Below are 21,038 nucleotides of genomic sequence, written 5' to 3' on the forward strand. Positions count from 1 at the left end.
CTTTTAAGCTCCCTTCTCTTGCTATCTGCACCCACAGGCTTGAAGGGATAGGCAATGGGAATTCTTTTGGAGTATGTCATATGAACGTTGTGGTATTTTTTTTGTTGTTCTCCTAGTAAATGCTGAAAGTATGCATAATGTGTGGTTTTAGTGTTCTCCTTATTCTTTTTATGTTTTGGAGGAAGTTTTGGGGAAGATTTAAAATCAGGTTGTTGCCATCATCCTCTACCTGAGGTAGTATATTTTGGATAATTTTTTTTCAGCAACACTGAAAGGATAAAGTTTATAAATAAGTTTTAGTTGTTATGGGACATTAGTGTAAATTAAAATACTTTATACATTTCTTAAGTACTATGTAATCATCATAATGAGTTTTTTTAAGTTTGTTTAATTAAAAAAATCTTATCAGGCTGGGCATGGTGGCTTATGCCTATAATCCCAGCACTTTGGCAGGCTGAGGCGAGCGGATCACCTGAGGTCGGGAGTTTGAGACCAGCCTGACCAACATAGAGAAACCCTGTCTCTACTAAAATTACAAAATTAGCCAGGCGTCGTGGTGCATGCCTGTAGTCCCAGCTCCTTGGGAGGCTGGGTCAGGAGAATTGCTTGAACCCGGGAGACAGAGGTTGTGGTGAGCCAAGATCGCGCCATTGCACTCCAGCCTGGGCAACAAGAGCGAAATTCCATCTCAAAAAAAAAAAAATCTTATCACTCAAAAATTCTAGAGTTGTACAGATTATTTTCGCACACTTAGCAATCTATTCTTCTCCATTAGTCAAAATTTAAACAACTGTTATTTGAAAATTAGAGTTATGTTTCAAAAGCTTATCAATTTAGGCAGTTCATTTTTGTTATGATGAAGTATTCAGAATTTGGAAGTTTTTGGTTTGTTGGTTTGTTTTTTAGGTAACTAATCAACAATGGTTTTTGTTACATCCAGTTAATATTACATTGAACTCAATTAAGGTTGGAGTATTGGTGAGCATTTATTATTTGAGTCATCTTTATCATTCTTCATGCTTAGTAAAATGTTTGAAGTCATGACAGACTCATTTTTCCTTTATCAGATGCATACTTCTACTGGAGGAGGGTTCTGTGACTGTGGAGACACAGAGGCATGGAAAACTGGCCCTTTTTGTGTAAATCATGAACCTGGAAGAGCAGGTACTATAAAAGAGGTAAGAATGCTATTTTGTTAAAAATTGTTAACTATTTTAAGTTTGCTGAAATTAGATAAGAATAACTGTTATGTGTATAGATTCCAGTTAGAACCCTGATATTTTTATTCTCATATTTAGGTGTAAGGAGGTTTTTTTTCCAGCTCCAAAGAAGTTAAGGATTTGGTAATGTCTCTAAAGAGAGAATGAATTTACAATGAAAAGATGAATTCAGAATATGTTTTGTTAAGCAATCAACTTGATACATAAGAGTACACAGGTCGGGCGCTATGGCTCACGCCTGTGATCCCAGCACTTTGGGAGGCTGAGACGGGCGGATCACCTGAGGTCAGGAGTTTGAGACCAGCCTGGCCAACATGATGAAACCCTGTCTCTACTAAAAATACAAAAATTAGCCAGGTGTGGTGGCACACACCTGTAATCCCAGGTACTTGGGGGGACTGAGGCACGAGAATCACTTGAACCTGGGAGGTGGAGGTTGCAGTGAGCCAAGATCATGCCACTGCACTCCATCCTGGGCGACAGAGTGAGACTCTATCTCAAAAATGAAAATAGTACACAACATATAAGCCTAAATGAACAAAAGCAATTATTGATAGATAAAGGAAGTAATTATTGATAGATAAGAGTAGCATATAGTGAATTAGAAGAGTAGAGGTGATATATAAATTCAGTAATTGCTTTTCTTAAAGAAAATGTCAATTAAATAGATACATCCCAGTCAAGGAAATAAAGAAGTTTGAGCAAGCCCAGATATAGACAATTAGAAATGAGAATAGGGAAATAACCATAGAATCACAGATACAGAAGGAATCACGAGGATTATAAAATACTTTTTTAATGATTTTGTGCAATTACACTAGAAAATGGATTATCTTATCAGATAGTATAGACTGCAATATTTTTATTAGAAAGCAGAGAGAAAACTTGGTCAGTTACATTGAAGAAATTCAGAAAATTGTCACAAGAAAGTGCTTGCCCCAGAATGCCATGTTCAGAAGTTTTACAGATGAATGATTTCACAACTTCAAGGAATAAATAGTTTTTGCGCTCTTTAAACTGTTGTGGATATCCCTAAAGCAGCAAACACCTGTAGGGCACATATGTTGATCTTTTAAGTACCATTCCGCTCTTACAGCAATAACACTTGTCAGAAATACCTGGTTCCAGGTCTGGGTCAGGGAAAGTATAAGGCAAGCTCATGCAAAAGAACATAGGACCCAGCTTGAAAAGGTTCACATTGACCTTACTTGGATAATTGAAGCATCAAAAGAAAAAACAATAAATAACCAATATAATTGATTGAATCACATTGAATATATAAAAATCCGTGAGTTCCTAATGAAACCTAAATGAGAGCTAGATGAAGTAAAACCTGTTGGTCACAATGACAAGTAGCTGTACTATCAATTTCTTACTATTAAAATTGGTAAAGGGAATGAAGTAAGCACTTATCCTGCCTTTTCAATAAGAATTGTATTTCATGGTAACCAGGTATCTCTAGTTCATTAGGAAAAGCTTTTCTTTCTAGAGAAATGCTAGTTAATAGACAAGGAATGATAGAACTAGAAAAATCAACATTTTGTCAACCATGAGGAAATATTTGATTCAGACAAGGGTGCTAAAATTCTTAAGACTTAGGTCGATGAGGAACAATATTTACATTTACATACTTCTAAATTATTGATTATTTGCTAGTCATAAGGGGAAAAAACCGAAACTTTACAATGGGGTTATCATACTGTCATCACCTGAAATCAGTCATTAATGTTAACATCATCATTAATAATGAAGTGATATGGCATAATAAGCCTTTTTTTTTTTTTTTTTTTTTTTGAGACAGAGTCGCCCAGGCTGGAGTGCAGTGGTGTGATCTCGGCTCATTGTAACCTCTACCTCCTGGGTTCAAGCAGTTCTCATGTCTCAGCTTCCTGAGTAGCTGGGATTATAGGCGTACGCCACCACATCCGGCTAATTTTATATTTTTAGTAGAGATGGAGTTTCATCATGTTGGCCAGGCCGATTCGAACTCCTGGATTCAAGTGATTCACCTGCCTTGGCCTCCCAAAGTGCTGGGATTACAGGTGTGCACCACCACGCCCTGCCAGCATAATAAGCTTTTCATGGGATATACAATGAAGTACATAGTTTTAACATTTGAAAACCAGTCAATGTAATACACCATATAAATATAATAAAAACCACATTATCATCTCAGTAGATGTAGCAAAAACATTTGACAAAATCCAGTACCCTTTCATGATAAAAATATTTCAACAAACTTAGAAGGGAACTTCCTCAACCTGATAAAGGACATCTATGAGAAACTCACAGTTAATATCATAGTTAATGCTGAAACAGTGGATGTTTTCCCCCGAAGTCAGAAACAAGACAAGGATGTCTGCTTTTGCCATATCTGTTCAATATTGTATTGGAGGTTCTACCAAGGAATTTAGGGAAAAAAAGTAGTAAAAGGCATCCACGTTGGAAAGGGAGAAGTAAAACTAGCTCTGTTTGCAGAGGACATGATTTTGTTGATACTAGTCTGTTTTATCAATTACAACCATAAAATACACACATCTTCGGCCATAAAATACACACAACTGGTGGCTCACGCCTGTAATCCCAGCACTTTGGGAGACTCAGGCAGGAGGCTTACTTGATACCAGGAGTTAGAGACCAACCTGGGCAACAGTGATTTTTTTTTTTTTTTTTTTTTGAGGCGGAGTCCCGCTCTGTCGCCCAGGCTGGAGTGCAGTGGCGCAATCTCGGCTCACTGCAAGCTCTGCCTCCCGGGTTCTCGCCATTCTCCTGCCTCAGCCTCCCGAGTAGCTGGGACTACAGGCGCCCGCCACCACGCCCGGCTAATTTTTTGTATTTTTAGTAGAGACGGGGTTTCACCGTGGTCTCGATCTCCTGACCTCGTGATCCACCTGCCTCGGCCTCCCAAAGTGGCAACAGTGATTTTGTATATGAAAAATCCTAAAGAATCCATAAAGAGTCATTTTTTATTCTATTTATATGGTGTATTACATTGATTGATTTTTAGATGTTAAAACTATGTACTTCATTTTATATCGTATGAAAAGCTTATTATGGTGGCTGGGTGCAGTGGCTCATGCCTGTAATCCCAGCACTTTGGGAGGCTGAAGTGGGTGGATCACTTGAGGCCAAGAGACCCCATCTCTACAAAAATTTAAAAATTAGCTAGGTGTGGTAGCACATGCCTGTAGTCCTAGTTACTCAGGAGGCTGTGGTGGGAGGGAAATACAAGTAATTTTTTTAACATTATCTTGTATCCTGCAATCTTGCTGATCTTTTTACATTATTTTTTACATCTTGGCCAGTATTTGTTGTTTTCTGCATTTTTTGTTATGGCCACCTAGGTAGTTGTGAAGTGGTATCTCATTGTGATTTGGGTTTGCATTCTCTAATGGCTTATGATATGGAGCATTCAAATGGATTTTATAACTGATTGGCTTGAACAAGCTTTTTATTAATGTTTTGTAATGAAAAGAACATTGCTTTTTTGTGGGAGTCAAAAGACCCAGATTTTAGTCATGTTTCTGCTGTTTGTAAGCTCTGTGATCTTAGATGGGTTCCTTATCTTTTGTTTTTATGGTTAAGCACATGACATTGATTTATCATCTTAACTGTTTTTAAGAATATAGTTCAGTAGTGTAGATATAGAGTTCAGTAGTATTAAGTATATTCACATTGTTGTGTAACAGATCTTAAGAACTTTTTCATCTTGTGACACTGAAACTCTATACCCACTAAACAACCTTCTGCCTACCCCCAGCCTTTGTCAACCACCTTTCTACTGCTTCTATGATTATGACTACTTTAGATACCTCATATGAGCAGAATCATATAGTATTTGTCCCTCTGTGACTGGCTGGGTTCCATTTCTTTTCAATGTCATTAGTACCTGTTCTGCCTTAGAGAGAGCCATGAGGATCTGGGGAAACAAGTCGTGAGAAAAGTCTTTTTAAGCTATAAGGGATAAACAGTTGTTACGTGATATCATCATAATTAGCTACTCAGAAAGGCAGGTAGGAGCATTCATAAGCGAGTATATCACTAATGGGGAGACTCCATGGTTCTGCCTCCTTTCTGTCATCAGTAACACCAACTTGGCCACAAGGGATTAAGTTAAACTGATCTAAATATATAGCAACCCTCTTGAGCTCAACTTGAATTCATTCCTGGACGATGTTGTAATGAATTCAGCAAAGTGATTATTTTAACTTAATATTACCTTCCTTATCCATTTATTTGTATACAATCTTGACTAGTATGTTTTTCTCGGCTTTTTTATAGAATTCACGCTGTCCGTTGAATGAAGAGGTAATTGCCCAAGCCAGGAAAATATTTCCTTCAGTGATAAAATACGTCGTAGAAATGACTATATGGGAAGAGGAAAAAGAACTGCCTCCTGAACTCCAGATAAGGTGGGGAAAACTGTCAAACGGAACAAGTTTTAGTGATGGTTATTTGTATTGCAAAATGTGTGTTTGATAATTGTTTTTATTATTTACTGCCTAATTATCATTATGAAAAATTCTTAGTGACTTACCTCTTGGGAATATTTCAAAATGTCCGTTTGTGTGAGCTACTTTGCTAGGCACCATCCAGAAGCTAAGGCAAAAGAGTAGTCTATCAGGAGCTTTGAATTTTTAGGAAAAAAAAAATCAACATTTTTAGGGTCTTGTTCTAAATGATTTATAAGGACCTAGCAGCCTCTCATCCCACTAGATAAGTAAATTGCCCAGTTTGATCCTGGCCTAGACTAATGTCCAGTTTCCTCAGGAGGTTCATTAACAAAGATAGGGACTTTGGAACAGTGTATCTCCCTTTAGCCCAGGTTTTTAGCTCTTGTCCTGATCAAGGAAAGTTTGATGGGAATGAGGAAATGGCCCTTTCCCCTGTGCCTTGGTGGTGTCTAGGATTATTGAAATTATAGGGATGTAGCTTTTTTTTTTTTTAGCTAGAACTCAGCAATTTCTGGTAGCCATAAGTCTTTCAGTGACAGTAATATTTGCTCTTAATTTACAAATGCAAAGAGGAATTCTGGACCTGATATGAAGATAACTTTGAGTTGTGTGAGAATTTTTCTACCTGTGTAATATTAGGATTTTCACAAAATTGCAGCCCAAATCTAAATGGTCATTCTTTGAGTTTACTGGCTATTTTCATTTGTTTTGTTTTAAAGGGAGAAAGAAGTAAGAATTCTAATCAATAGCGACATTGAATGTACTATTTTGACTCTTAATTAGGCTAAAAACCACTTGTGGAAATAAATGTCATGACAAACTGCGTCCACGAATATGTTAATTTCCAACAGGTGTTACTGTCAGTTAAATCTTTTAAGTAACTTTATGTTGGTAAACATAATATGAGCCATCTGCCTGTAAAAAAACAAGGATTGCTTGAGTGCCATTGTATATGTGGGTAGCATGGGTCTTTGGGTTCACACATCTGAGTTCTAGGCCCTCTCACTGCCTGTTGGCATTGTGACCATGACATATTGGCCTTTTAACCCCTTTAGGTCTCTGTTTTCTAAAACATAAGAGGGCTGAGAAAATATGCACCTCAGAGTTTTGAGGATCAATTGAGTGCATTGTGAAAGTATATTATATATCGTTTAAAACTGGGAACATAGGCTGGGTGCGGTGGCTCACGCCTGTAATCCCAGCACTTTGGGAGGCCAGGGCGGGTGGATCACGAGGTCAGGAGATCAAGACCATCCTGGCTAGCATGGTGAAACCCTGTCTCTACTAAAAATACAAAAATTAGCTGAGCATGGTGGCGGCCGCCTCTGGTCCCAGCTGCTTGGGAGGCTGAGGCACGAGAATGGCGTGAACCTGGGAGGCAGAGCTTGCAGTGAGCCGAGATTGTGCCACTGCACTCCAGCCTGGGCAACAGAGCAAGACCGTCTCAAAAAAAAAAAAAAATACTGAACATATATGTAGCCTGTGGCAGCTGTTTTTACATATCTCTTGAAATCCTCATAACACTCTTGAATGTAGATATTATGTTCTTTTTGGAGATGAAAAAGCACTGTCATCTCAGTAAGATTAAAAGATTAGGTGACCTGTCTAAGGTCCTCTTGCCAAAATGGCAGTGCTGGCGCTTAAGTCTATACTGTATACTTTTTAAAACTAACTTAAATGTACATTAATACCAGTATCACTTAAATAGAAGGTAAAAAACAAAAATAAATTCAATAAAAACTAAATGTTAATAAAATCTGTTTATCATTGCTTGCTTCAAGGTTCTAAGCCTGAGGCCTGTCTCCTTTTGTCAGAATAGGAGATAAGCAAGAGTTAAGGGTAGTATTAAAAACATACAGTCAGGCCGAGACAGGCAGATCGCCTGAGGTCAGGAGTTCGAGACCAGCTTGGCCAACATGGTGAAACCCTGTCTCTACTAAAAATACAAAAATTAGCCAGGTGTGGTGGTGGGCATCTGTAATCCCAGCTACTCGGGAGGCTGAGACAGGAGAATCGCTTAAACCCGGGAGACGGAGGTTGCAGTGAGCTAAGATTGCGCCACTGTACACCAGCCTGGGTGACAGAGTGAGATTCCATCTAAAAAACACAAAACAAAACAAAAATCAAAAACATACGGTCACTGAACTGAGACTTTTGAAAGTAATATGAAAAATTGGGGGAAAAACATGGAAAAGAAAACATTTTTATCAGTTTTAAAAAGTGATGGCACTATACCACTTAAAATCAAATTCTGGGCTGGGCGTGGTGGCTCACGCTTATAATCCTGGCACTTTGGGAGGTCGAAACAGGCGGATTGCTTGAGCTCAGGAGTTTGCAACCAGCCTGGAGAAAATGGCGAAGCATCTCTACAAAAAATACAAAAGTTAGCTGGGTGTGGTGACACGTGCCTGCAGTCTCAGATACTTAGGAGGCTAAGGTGGGAGGATTGCTCGAGCCTGGAAGGGAGTGGTTGCAGTGAGTCAAGTTTGCGTCACTGTACTCCAGCCTGGGTGACAGAGTGAGACCCTGTTTCAAAAAAAAAAAAAATCAAACTCTATATTACTTTTATGGTGTTACTTTCCCACAGGTTGGAAACTACACAGATGTTATATATTAATTTTTTTTTTTTTTTTACTTTTCCTTTATTTGTTGTAGTATTCAAATACATATTTTTTTTTTCTAACAGGGAGAAAAATGAAAGATACTATTGTGTCCTTTTCAATGATGAACACCATTCATATGACCACGTCATATACAGCCTACAAAGAGCTCTTGACTGTGAGCTCGCAGAGGCCCAGTTGCATACCACTGCCATAGACAAAGAGGTTTGTGGTCTCCTTTTGAATTACGTTTCTGTTTTCTATCAACTTCCTGGCAGCCAGGTGTTGACTGAGCCTTTGCTCAGTATTGTGCTAGGTCTGACCATCCTCTCCATTTATTCCTTACATCCTAGGTAAATTGGTTAGAACTTCAGTTTTGTGTATGTATCATAATTTTAAATAACTATTTATAACTTTCATCTTTTATTTTAAATAATTAGAAAGTTACTGAATTTATTTGGCAAAGCGTAGGTAAGAATGTCATCTCAACTTTAGTCTGGTCCTATAATTATTTATTGAATGAATGAATAAGTGTATGAATTATGAAAAGTTGATCATTTCTGAGGTCTTAACATGATTTATTTAAATTATTTTTAGAGTAATATAAATTCTATGGCTCAGTTTATTTAACATCCATCTAGAGCAAAATGGGTTCTTCAAGTAATATAAGTATATAAAAGGAATATTAACTTCATCCCTGCCCTTGGGTGCAGTATAATCTAGAGTAAGAAATAGTATGACATTAGTCATTTAAGTTTTTCATTTTTAATGTACTTTTTAAAAACACATGGTTTAATATAGAATTAGAATAGGTGGTTAACTTTCTCTGTGTTTCGTGTGTATAGCTTATGTGATCACAAATTATTAATGAAAGAGCAAATGAAGTCAAAAAAACAAAAGGGTACGAACAGCTAATAATAGCTAACATTTACAAAGTATTTACATATGTCAAACATGGTATACTTTATATGTAATATCTCATTTAAGCCCTATAGCCGTAAGTCAACTCTTTGATGCTCATATTATTATCTCTATTTCATAAACCTGTGTTTATACCTGGAAAACTAAGAGGATCAATATCTTGGCACACCAGTAACCCATTCTGAGTACATAAGAATTCTGGTTAGAATGGCATTCTTCAAAGTTTAATGTTCACATGAATAGATCTTATTAAAAATGCAGATTCTAGGGGCCAGGTGCTGTGGCTCATGACTGTACTTCTAGCACTTTGGGAGGCTGAGGTAGGAGGATCGCTTGAGGCCAGGAGTTTGAGACCATCCTGGCCAACATAGAGAGACTCTGTCTCTATAAAAAAACTAAAACAAAACAAAATGCAAATTCTGATTCGCTATGGGGTATGCAGTTCAGTTCTTCATTTCTAACAAGTTCCCATTCACAGTTGCTACAGAGAGAATAAAATACCTAGGAATACAGCTAAGAAGGGAAGTGAAGGACCTCTTCAAGGGGAACTACAAACCACTGCTCAACAGGACACGAACAAATGGGAAAAAACATTCCATCTTCATGGATGGGAAGAATCACCATTGTGAAAATGACCATACTGCCTAAAGTAATTTATAGGTTCAATGTTATTCCCATTAAACTACCATTAATGTTCTTCACAGAATTAGAAAAAACTATTTAAAAATTCAAATGGAACCAAAAAAGAGCCTAAATAGCCAATATAATCCTAAGCAAAAAGAACAAAGCTGGAGACATCATGCTATCCTACTTTATACTACTAGTCTGTAGTAACCAAAACAGCATGGTACTGGTACAAAAGCAGACACATAGACCAATGGAACATAATAGAGAACTCAGAAATAAGACCACACACCTAGAACCATCTGATTATTGACAAACATGACAAAAACAAGCAATGGGGAAAGGATTCCCTATTCAGTAAATGGTGCTAGGATAACTGGCTAGCCATATGCAGAAAATTGAAACTGGACCCCTTCCCTATACCTTATACAAAAATTAACTGAAGATAGATTAAAGACTTAAAGGTAAAACCCCAAACTATAAAACCCTAGAAAAAAATCTAGGCAGTACCATTCAGGACATGGGCATGGGCAAAGATTCCATGACAAAAACACCAAAAGCAATTGCAACAAAATAAAAAATTAGCAAATGGGATCTAATTAAACTAAACAGCTTCTGCATAGCAAAAGAAACTATCATCAGAGTGAACAACCTACAGAATAAGAGATTTTTGCAATTTGTCCATCTGATGAAGTTTTAGTACCCAGTCTACAAGGAACTTAAATTTACAAGAAAAAAACCAACAACCTCACCAAAAAGTAGGCAAAAGACATGAACAGACACTTCTCAAAAGAAGACATACATGTAGCCATCAAACATGAAAAAAAGCTCAACATCATTGATCATTAGAGAAATGCAGCCATAAAAAGGAACAAGATTATGTCCTTTGCAGGGATGTGGATGGAGCTGGAAGCCGTTATCCTTAGCAAACTAACGCAGGAAAAGAAAACCAAACACTGCATGCTGTCATTTATAAGTGGAGCTGAATGACGAGAACACATGGCCACTTGGTGGGGAACAACACACACTGGGGCCTGTTGGGGGTATGGGGGGAGAGAGAGTATCAGGAAGAATGGCTAATGGATCATGGGCTTAATAGCTAGGTGATGGGTTGATCTCTGCATCAGACCACCATGGCACACTTTCACCTATGTAACAAACCTGCACATCCTGCACGGGTACCCTGGAAATTAAAAGTTGGAGAAAAAAAGGAAAGGAAGAGAATAGGAAAGGAGAACCAATCAGAGGAAAAAAGAGAAAAGTGGGCAAAGGAAGAAAAGGCAAAAAGAATAGAGATAGGAAAAGAAGACAGAAAATAATAGAAGAAAAAGAAAGTGAAATGGGGTATTTAGCAAACATTTTTTAGTTCTTCAGAATGGTACTAGATTTGGTCAGATGTCAATACCTATATTACTATTGCTACATTGTAGTTATAGGTCATAGAAGGAACTTTAAAGGTTAATCAGGCTTATGATTTTCAACTACAGTACTAGTTGTACAAAGTAAAATCTACTTGGAATGTTAGATTTTCACAACAATTATTAAATATATATTTATACCCTGTCTCATTCAGAAAACGTTAGGTGGCTGTAATCACAAAGACCTTAAAAGACAATCTTTAAATATCCTTAGGAGAAAAATGGAGCCTTTTGTTTTTGTCCTAGTAGGACCCTGTTTGATGATAAAGATGTAAGATAGGGCCAGGTGTGGTGGCTCACGCCTGTAATTCCAGCACTTTGGGAGGCTGAGGCGGGCGGATCACCTGAGGCCGGGAGACTAGTCTGGCCAACCTGGTGAAACCCTGTCTCTACTAAAAATACAAAATTAGCTGGGCGTAGTGGCACATGCCTGTAATCCCAGCTACTCAGGAGGCTGAGGCAGGAGAATTGTTGGAACCTGGGAGGTGGAGGTTGCAGTGAACTGAGATTGCACCACTGCACTCCAACCTGGGCAACGGAGCGAGATTCTGTCTCCAAAAAAAAAAGATGTAAGATAGGAAATGGTGAAAAACAAGTGAAATTGGCCATGCTTGTATTGAGAGCACAGTATCCCTGGTCCTCTAACTTGTGCTTTTAGCACTTAGAAAGTTTGTTTCTCTGACTGCTTTGCTTGTTGGACAACTCTCATTCTTAGAAAAATTTTTTTCCTGTTTTCAGCCAAAATCTGCCTCCATGTGTTTTCAGACTAATTTCTTATAGAACAAACCAGAAAAGCTCTTCTTTTGCTTTCAGATGGCAACCCATCAAATAGTTTTAAAAAACTAATTTCTTATGTTTGGTTTCCTCTATTTTCTTCAACTGTCCTATGATAATAACCTCATACTGATCAAGCTCTATTTCATTCTCTCCACCTCCTCCCCCAGGTAAATAATAGTTTATCAAAGATTTTCTTAAAATGTGGTACTCTAAATGAGTTCACTAAACATTTATTAAAGCACTTTGAGGAAATACCAAGATGAATCAGATTGAATCTACCTTCAAAGGATTATTCTCTACTGCTCTTATGAGAGAAACAGGCATTCAAAGGCCAGGCACGGTGGCCCACGCCTGTAATCCCACCACTTTGGGCGGCTGAGACAGGCGGATCTCCTGAGGTCGGGAGTTTGAGACCAGCCTGACCAACATGGAGAAACCCCGTCTCTACTAGAAATACAAAATTAGCTGGGCGTGGTGGTGCATGCCTCTAATCCCAGCTACTTGGGAGGCTGAGGCAGGAGAATCACTTGAACCCAGGAGGTGGAGGTTGCAGTGAGCTGAGGTCACACCGTTGCATCCATTGCATCCAGCGTGGGCAACAATGAACGAAACTCCATCTCAAAAAATAATAATTAAAAAAAAAAAAAGAAACAGGCATTCTGAAAAAATTTAAAGATGTAATGGTGCTCTTTTTAAGTTCATACTTTTAAAAAATTAATTTTATTTTAAGAGACAGGGTCTCAGTATGTTGTCCACACTTGTCTTCAACTCCTGGGCTCAGGTGATTCACCCACCTTGGCCTCCCAAAGTGCTGGGATTACAGGTGTGAGCCACTGCACTCGGCTCCTGGGTCACATTTTTGCCGTCTTATGTACAAGGTTAATATTGCAGATTATAAGAGAAAATCTTGGTAGATATCAAGATACATTATTGTGGTAGGATTACTGTGAGCTATCATGATCATAGGACTCTGAAAAGACACATACCGGTAGGATAAACCAGTGTCCCAGGAGAAGAATTGCTTGGGAAAGCGTGGGGCTGTTCTTTGTCAGTTTTCATATGGAATGGAAAGATCTGTGTCTCCCAGTGTTTGCCCTGTCTCTTCCTAGCCTTTATTCCTGTTAGTGCTCTCCTCTGTAGTCAAAGTGGAGAAGGCCTGTAGCTACAGCTAATCTATCTACTGATAGGTTGTCTTGTTTTGGGGTCCCAAGGCTCCATAAGGTGATGGTGATTGCAAGAAAAGCTTTTTAATAAATGATTATTCAAAAGGTAAAATAGGACATGAGATCATGTTGTACACCCAATTGAAGTGAAAAATGTACTCCTTGGCTAGAAGAAACTGTTGCAGTTAGTCTGTTTTACAAACTCTTAAAGATACACCCTTGTAGTTCTGTGTTTTCAGCTATAGTATGAGGATAAAGGTAACCTATTTAGAAATCACTTGGAAAGAATTTTTTTTTTTCAGAGTAGACATGCCAGCCCAAGCCTAGGAAATCAGAATTGGGAGTATGGGGAAGAGAAGAGGAAAGAAATGCCCGCGTATTTTGAAAACACTGCCTCCCTTCAGTTGATCTACTCTCACCCCCGTATTTTTTGGTCATTAAGAAAGGTTATTTTTGTTGGATTCCTGTAGTCCCAGCTACTTAGGAGGCTGAGCCTGGGAGTTCAAGGCTGTAGTGAGCTTTGATCACACCACTGCCTTCCAGCCTGAACAACAGAGTGAGACCCCATCTCCATTCAGTCAATCGATAAAATTTTTAATGGTGGTAAAATCTACATAACATAAAATTTACCATTTTAATCTTTTTCTAGGTGTACCATATACTAGTGTTAACTATCTTGTCGTGCAACAGATCTCTAGAACTTTTCCATCTTGCAAAACTGAAACTTTATATCCATTGAATAATTCCCCCTTTTCCCCTCCCTCTATCCCCTGGCAACCACCAATTCTACTTTCTAAGAGCTTGACTATTTTAGATATCTCATACAAGTGAGATCATGCAGTATTCGTCTGTTTGTGACTGGTTTATTTCACTTAATATATATGTCCTCAAAGTTTATCCATATTTTATCAAGTATATGACATGTATATGGTATATGTGGTGTGTGTGTGTGTATATATATATGTACGGTATTGTACTGTATACAGTATATATACACACACCATATTTTGTTTGCCTGTTCATCTTGTCAGTGGACGCTTGGGTTGCTTCCACCTTCTGCTATTGTGGATAATGCTCTTATGAACACAGATACACAAAAGTCCGTTCAAGTCCTTGCTTTCAATTCTTTTGGGTACATGCCCACAAGTGGAATTGCTGGATCATATGGGAATTCTATTTCTAATTTCTTGAGGAACCACCATTTTGTTTCTATAGCAGCTGTACCATTTTATGTATTCTCCAGCAATGCATAAGGGTTTCTCCACATCGTTGTCATTACTTGTTATTATTATTATTTTTTTACAGCCAACTCATTTTTTTCCCTAGGTTATTGGGGTACAGGTGGTATTTGGTTACATGAGCAAGTTCTTTAGTGGTGATTTGTGAGATTTTGATGCACCCATCACCGCAGCAGTATACACTGCATCCTATTTGTAGTCTTTTATCCCTCTTCCCCCACCCACCCTTTCCTCAAAGTACCCAAAGTCCACTGTATCATTCTTATGCCTTTGCGTCCTCATAGCTTAGCTCCCACATGTCAGCGAGAACATATGATGTTTGTTTTTCCATTCCTGAGTTACTTCACCTAGAACAATAGTCTCCAATCTTACCCAGGTTGCTGCATATACTGTTAATTCATTCCTTTTTATGGCTGAGTAGTATTCCAGCCTGTGTGTGTGTGTATATATACATATGTATGTGTATGTGTATATGTGTGTGTTTGTGTATATATATCTATCACAGTTTCTTTATCCACTCTGATGGGCATTTGAGTTGGTGCCATGATTTTGCAATTGCAGATTGTAACTGCCATAAACGTGTGTGCAAGTATCTTTTTCGTATAATGACTTCTTTTCCTCTGGAAAGATAGCCAGTAGTGGGACTGAGTATTTGGGGTGTCTCCCAGGTCCTGCAGGAGCAGTCCCCTTGCTTCAGAAGGTCTGTGGGTCCTCTCCGGATTCCTGGTTTGTTCTTGCAGTCGTTCTGGAGCCAAAATTTGTGATATGAGCCTCTGTGCGCTGCTCTGTCCATCTGAGTCGGAGCTCGGAGCTCCAATCTAGTCCTGCCTCCCATCCACCATGATCAGCAGCTAACTCCCTTGTTATTTTTTGATAGCAGCCAAAAAATATGGATGTGAGGTGGTTTTCCTCCCCACATTTGTTGAGATCCATTGCTTTAGGTTAATTGCCAGCATCACATACATACAAGCTGATTGAGCTCAAGTTTATATAACTATTCTTGTCCTATCTGTTCTTTTAACAATCTCTTATGGCCTGGCTTTTTGTACATTTTTTTTTTTTCTGTAATGGCAACCTTACTGGTGTAATTAGTAGTCCAAATATATTTGGATAGTTCTTATGCTTATGTACTAAGGAGCTAAAGAGGGAATATTACAGGATGGTTAGAAGTACAGACTCTGGAGATGAAATGCTTGTCATAGATCTCTGAATCTGCTTGCTAACTTTCTGATTTGGGGGCGAATTAACTTCTGTCTTATTTTTCTTTTTATCATCTGTAAAATGGGGTATACCTTCTTCATAGGGTCATTGTAAAGGTTAAATGAGGAAGACAGTGCTTCCTGACTTTTCACATGGCACACGTAGAAAATGATAAATTTTTACAGGTGGGTAAAAGAATGAGCTACAAGGAAATCCTACATAGACCTTGCATGACCGCCTCCAGGACTGGTGGAATCAGTAGTCCAGCTATACTTCCCTCTCGTTAATGGGCCACAAGTATATTATAGGATACATGTTGAAGAGCTGTGAATTCATTCATGAAAAATATTTTAAATACATAACAGAAGTTTAGAAAGCCTGAGTCATTGTTTCATATAAGTAGAGAGGACACTGCAGTAACTAAAGAACTGCCATTCTTGCCAGGCAAGAAACTCAGCATCTTAAATTATAGACTTTCTCTCCTACAGGTATTAACGTTTTCATACTTCATAAAGGTGTTAAACATTTGCATCTGTCTTTCAGGTATTGTTCCGGTATCTTACAACTTTTAGTCAACACGTGATTAGAGCTCAGTTAAGAGCTCATTAAGTCTTTGGGCTACATATTGCTTATTGATTGTGGTTATCATTTCACTATCTAATTCTCACTTTTGTCTATAATTAGGGTCGTCGGGCTGTTAAAGCGGGAGCTTATGCTGCTTGCCAGGAAGCAAAGGAAGATATAAAGGTAACTTTATGAATTGGGGGAAAAAGAGAAGTTAAAGGCGAATGTACATTACAAAAGCCCAAGTAGAATAATTTGAGTGATGATGTCGTTGAAGTGGTTTGGGGCACCTAGATGCAGAGATTTGGAACTGGCAGGGTTATGTGATTTCTTTATTTGCAGTATAAATCCCTTAACTGAAAGCAAATTTTAAATGCTATTTTTTTGGTTTGTTCCCTTCATTTGTAGAGTCATTCAGAAAATGTCTCTCAACATCCACTTCATGTAGAAGTATTACACTCAGAGATTATGGCTCATCAGAAATTTGCTTTGCGTCTTGGTTCCTGGATGAACAAAATTATGAGCTATTCAAGTAAGCATACCTCCTGTTTTTCTTGTTTCTGATAAAATACTATGTTTTTTGTAGCCACAAATTTTAAAATGTCATTGAGTATGAAATAAAGTTTTTCTTTTTTTTTTGGTTTATACACTTTGATTAATTTTCAGGGTTGCTTTTCAAACGTATAATATCTTAGGATATTATTTCAAGTGCATAGTATCAAATAATATCTTTTTATTGGCTGTTACGTCTTTGATGTTGACAGAATTATTCTTTACCTTGAATGTGGGAGGATTAATGTTATTCTTTTCACATGTTATAGGAAATGTACTTTTAGGGAAAAATATTATAAGAATAAAAATTATGGCTGAGTACAGGCGCTCATGACTGTAATCCCAGCACTGTGGGAGGCTGAGGCGGAAGGATCGCTTGAGCCCAGGAGTTCAAGACCAACCTGAGCAACAGAGTGAGACTCATCTCTATTTAAAAAGAAAAAGAATACAAGTTGTGTAACTGTGTGACCTCTTTTGTTTGTAGGTGACTTTAGGCAGATCTTTTGCCAAGCATGCCTTAGAGAAGAACCTGACTCGGAGAATCCCTGTCTCATAAGCAGGTTAATGCTTTGGGATGCAAAGCTTTATAAAGGTAAGTAGACATTTTCTTATGCTGTTTGTCAGGAAGCAAAGGAAGATTATGACCTTAAAGTGGAGCTGTAATATCTTTTGTTTATTAAATTAGTTATTAAATCTGTAATCTTGATTGATAAGATATTACATGTGAATATAAAGTTTAACCCTTCAGTATATATTCTTTGGTGTTAAAACCCAGGGATGTTGTCTTTTAATTATAGAGTCTTTTCATTTAGTGAGAGCCAGTCAAAAAGAGTATATATGTATGTATCTATACATGTATCTATATATTCAGGTAGTAGTGCCATTACTGAGTGTCAAAAAAGATGCTGCTTTCATTGTAAAAATCTAAATGAAGAACAAAATGTAAAAGTCAAGAGAAAGGCTAAAAGCATGGAGAAGGAAAAGTACAGAGTAAGAGTACTTTTGAGTGAAATAGAAAAAGAATGAAAAGGTTGGAAGAGAATAAATTGAAGTATAAGATGAAATGGTGGGAGGGGTGCAGATAAAGAGGGAAAAGGCAATATATGTGTGTATTTTAAATTCCAGTTATTAAATATTAATACAATAAATACTATTTGAGGTCTGTTTGCATATGAAATAATTTTATAATATTCTGCCACTCTAATAGCCGGAATGTTTTTGGTTTTTGCCTTGGTGATTCTCCTCATTCCGCCACCCTCCCCAAAATAATCTATAGGTGCCCGTAAGATCCTTCATGAATTGATCTTCAGCAGTTTTTTTATGGAGATGGAATACAAAAAACTCTTTGCTATGGAATTTGTGAAGGTAATTATTTATTTATTTATTTATTATTTTTTTTATTTTTTTGAGACAGAGTATCGCTGTCGCCCAGGCTGGAGTGCAGTGGCGCGATCTTGGCTCACTGCAGGCTCTGCCCCCCGGGGTTCACGCCATTCTCCTGCCTCAGCCTCCCGAGTAGCTGGGACTACAGGCGCCCGCCACCTTGCCTGGCTAATTTTTTGTATTTTTAGTAGAGACGGGGTTTCACTGTGTTAGCCAGGATGGTCTCGATCTCCTGACCTCGTGATCCGCCCGCCTCGACCTCCCAAAGTGCTGGGACCACAGGTGTAAGCCACCGTGCCCGGCCAGGTAATTATTTATAAATTAGATATCAAATAGAAATAGGCAGTTTTTATAAATGAATTAATAGAAACAGGGATAATTATGAATCCAAAATTAAATGTTAAGATTTATTTCTTTCTCAAAAGTTTGTTCTTGGCCCTGCGGGTTGGCTCACGCCTGTAATCCCAGCACTTTGGGAGGCTGAGGTGGGTGGATCATTTGAAGTCAGGAGCTCGAGACCAGCCTGACCAACATGGTGAAACCCCATCTCTACTACAAATACAAAAATTAACGGGGCATGGTGGCAGGTGCCTGTAGTCCCAGCTACTCAGGAGGCTGAGGCAGGAAAATCACTTGAACCTGCGAGGTGGAGGTTGCAGTGAGCCAAGATCGCGCCACTGCACTGTAGTCTGGGCAACAGAGCAAGACTCCCATCTCAAAACAAAAAAAAGTTCCTTCTCATACATTATATAAATATTTTCACAAATGTCATTTGCTAGTATAGAAACAGCATTCTTAGAGAAGAGATAGGTGGAAAATGACCTACTGACCCAGAGCAAAGGGAGGTTATCACATTCACATAGGCATTCAATCTTCCTAATCATTTATTTGCCTGTTAGTAAAATTACAATAAGAATAGAGGTGACTAATTGAAAAGGATAGCAGGAAAGAAGAACAGATGTGTATGCTAAAGTGGGGGGCAGGAATTAGGTGGCCAAGAGTTCTACTTAGTTGTTGGAAGCTAAAATGTAAGGCTAAAATTTACAGCTTTTTAATGTTTTATTAATCTATCATATATCTCTTATCTTACTGTATCTTTTTGTCTATCTACCAAATTAGATTGCAAGGTTATAAAGATGAAGGACTCCTTTGAATCTTTTATTTTACCTTATGTAAAGGTATCCAATCATACTTGTTGATTTCGTCTGATTTTGAATTGCAGTCAGTTCTGTAAGACTTAAGATAGATATAGGACCCAAGATGGAATTGGAAGCAGAGAAAGAAATAATGATTGTTGTAGGCAAATGACACCGTGGGATAAGATACCTGCATTCCCTGGATTGTATATGCAGACTTAAAAGGAACTAAGACATTTGTTGTATGTCTTATCCTTCAGCAGTGATGGCAACTCAAGATGTTCTCTTCTAAAACTCTTTAGATATAGAATATTGGACCATATGTGTGATCTGAAATGAAATTTTGTTTTCTTATACAAAAGCTAATCTCCCTACTTAGATGATTTTTTTTGTACACCATGGTTACCCCTTAAACTTTGTAGGAATTCTGGAGGGTAAAGTATCTAACTTAAAGTAGGTAAATAGGTTAAGTAACCAACTTTGTGCCTTACACATAATGGATGCCTATTATGTGACTGAGTATATTCCTATTTTTGTTCTCCCAGTATATCAGGGTTGTTTTGCAGCTGTTATGTACCAGTATGGGAAAGAAGTTATTTGCAGCCAGCATCCATTCTGTTTAAGGCTGGATTCAATCTGATTGGTTGGTTTTTCTGGGTCATATCAGTTGTTAAATACTTTGAATATATTCCCTGCCCAATACCATTAGAGTGAAAGCTGCTAAAGATTGCCCCAGATTCTGTTTGGAGAAAGGATACACTATACCATTGCAGTCCTCTGTTTGTTTTTTTTGTTTGTTTGTTTGTTTTTTAACCTGTGTGTATGTTTTAATAGTTTCCACTTCTATCTCTGCTAAATTGAGTAGGTGAATTTTTACTTGATTTGTTGTTTGTTATTCTCCTTCTAAGATATTTTTGCTGATCATAATATCTTGCTTTAATAAATAGGAATTATATTACTTGACATTTTATAGATAGAAACAAACCTGCAGCAGTTATTAAAATTGGGATTTTTTAAAGGTCTTTAGTAGTGATTTATAATTGATTCTCTACTTATATATTTCAGTATTATAAACAACTGCAGAAAGAATATATCAGTGATGATCATGACAGAAGTATCTCTATAACTGCACTTTCAGTTCAGATGTTTACTGTTCCTACTCTGGTATGTATTGATTATTCCTTTTCAGTCTTTCTAAGTAAAACTTGTTTTGCTTTGCAAGAATTCCACTTAATGTTGAATGAAATTAGAACAATGTTAGAATCACTAAGTTGGGCTATGTGAATACTTTAGTGCTACCCAAGGACTAATTAACTAGGCGCTGCCTTGGTTCAGATGTCCTCATCAATGCAGATGACACCTAGAGCTGGTTTCTTACTTTGTAGAGTAACTTACGAACGCTGCCTTTTCAATACCAAAAATATTTTATTTTTAAGTTATTGTTTGTAGGCAGATAGAATAAAACTAAGAAGTGGGAGGGTGTGCCTGTCAAGCATTTGGGAGAGATGGTGCTACATAGGCCTGGGAGGAGAGTGAAAGATTCTGCTTCCTTTGTATACCACTTCTTTTCTTTGTTTTTTGTTTTTTGAGACAGAGTCTTTCTGGGTTGCCCTGGCTAGAATGCAATGGGACGACCTCGGCTCACTGCAGCCTCCGCCTCCCGGGTTCAAGCGATTCTCATGCCTCAGCCACCCAAGTAGCTGGGATTACGGGCATGCACCACCACTCCTGGTTAATTTTTGTATTTTTAGTAGAGACGGGGTTTCACCATGTCGGCCAGACTGGTCT

At 38.0% G+C, this 21,038-nt stretch overlaps 1 protein-coding gene across 3 annotated transcripts in view; it reads left to right on the forward strand.

Annotated features, from left to right (window-relative positions):
• UBR1 (ubiquitin protein ligase E3 component n-recognin 1) overlaps positions 1–21,038 on the forward strand; it is a 177,901-nt gene that overhangs the window by 48,504 nt on the left and 108,359 nt on the right. For all 3 annotated transcript variants that reach the window (XR_008657797.2, XM_063639551.1, XM_055278900.2), the window contains 8 exons: positions 1,068–1,178; positions 5,502–5,632; positions 8,361–8,499; positions 16,300–16,362; positions 16,588–16,711; positions 17,216–17,323; positions 18,008–18,096; positions 20,316–20,414. Coding sequence is in view for 2 of the 3 variants with exons in the window: in XM_063639551.1 (XP_063495621.1) it covers positions 1,068–1,178; positions 5,502–5,632; positions 8,361–8,499; positions 16,300–16,362; positions 16,588–16,711; positions 17,216–17,323; positions 18,008–18,096; positions 20,316–20,414 (864 nt within the window). In the remaining variant the exon portion in view is untranslated. The remainder of the gene's footprint in view (positions 1–1,067; positions 1,179–5,501; positions 5,633–8,360; positions 8,500–16,299; positions 16,363–16,587; positions 16,712–17,215; positions 17,324–18,007; positions 18,097–20,315; positions 20,415–21,038) is intronic.

This window comes from Symphalangus syndactylus, chromosome 5 (assembly GCF_028878055.3).
Source record: "Symphalangus syndactylus isolate Jambi chromosome 5, NHGRI_mSymSyn1-v2.1_pri, whole genome shotgun sequence".
NCBI classification, from domain to species: domain Eukaryota; kingdom Metazoa; phylum Chordata; class Mammalia; order Primates; family Hylobatidae; genus Symphalangus; species Symphalangus syndactylus.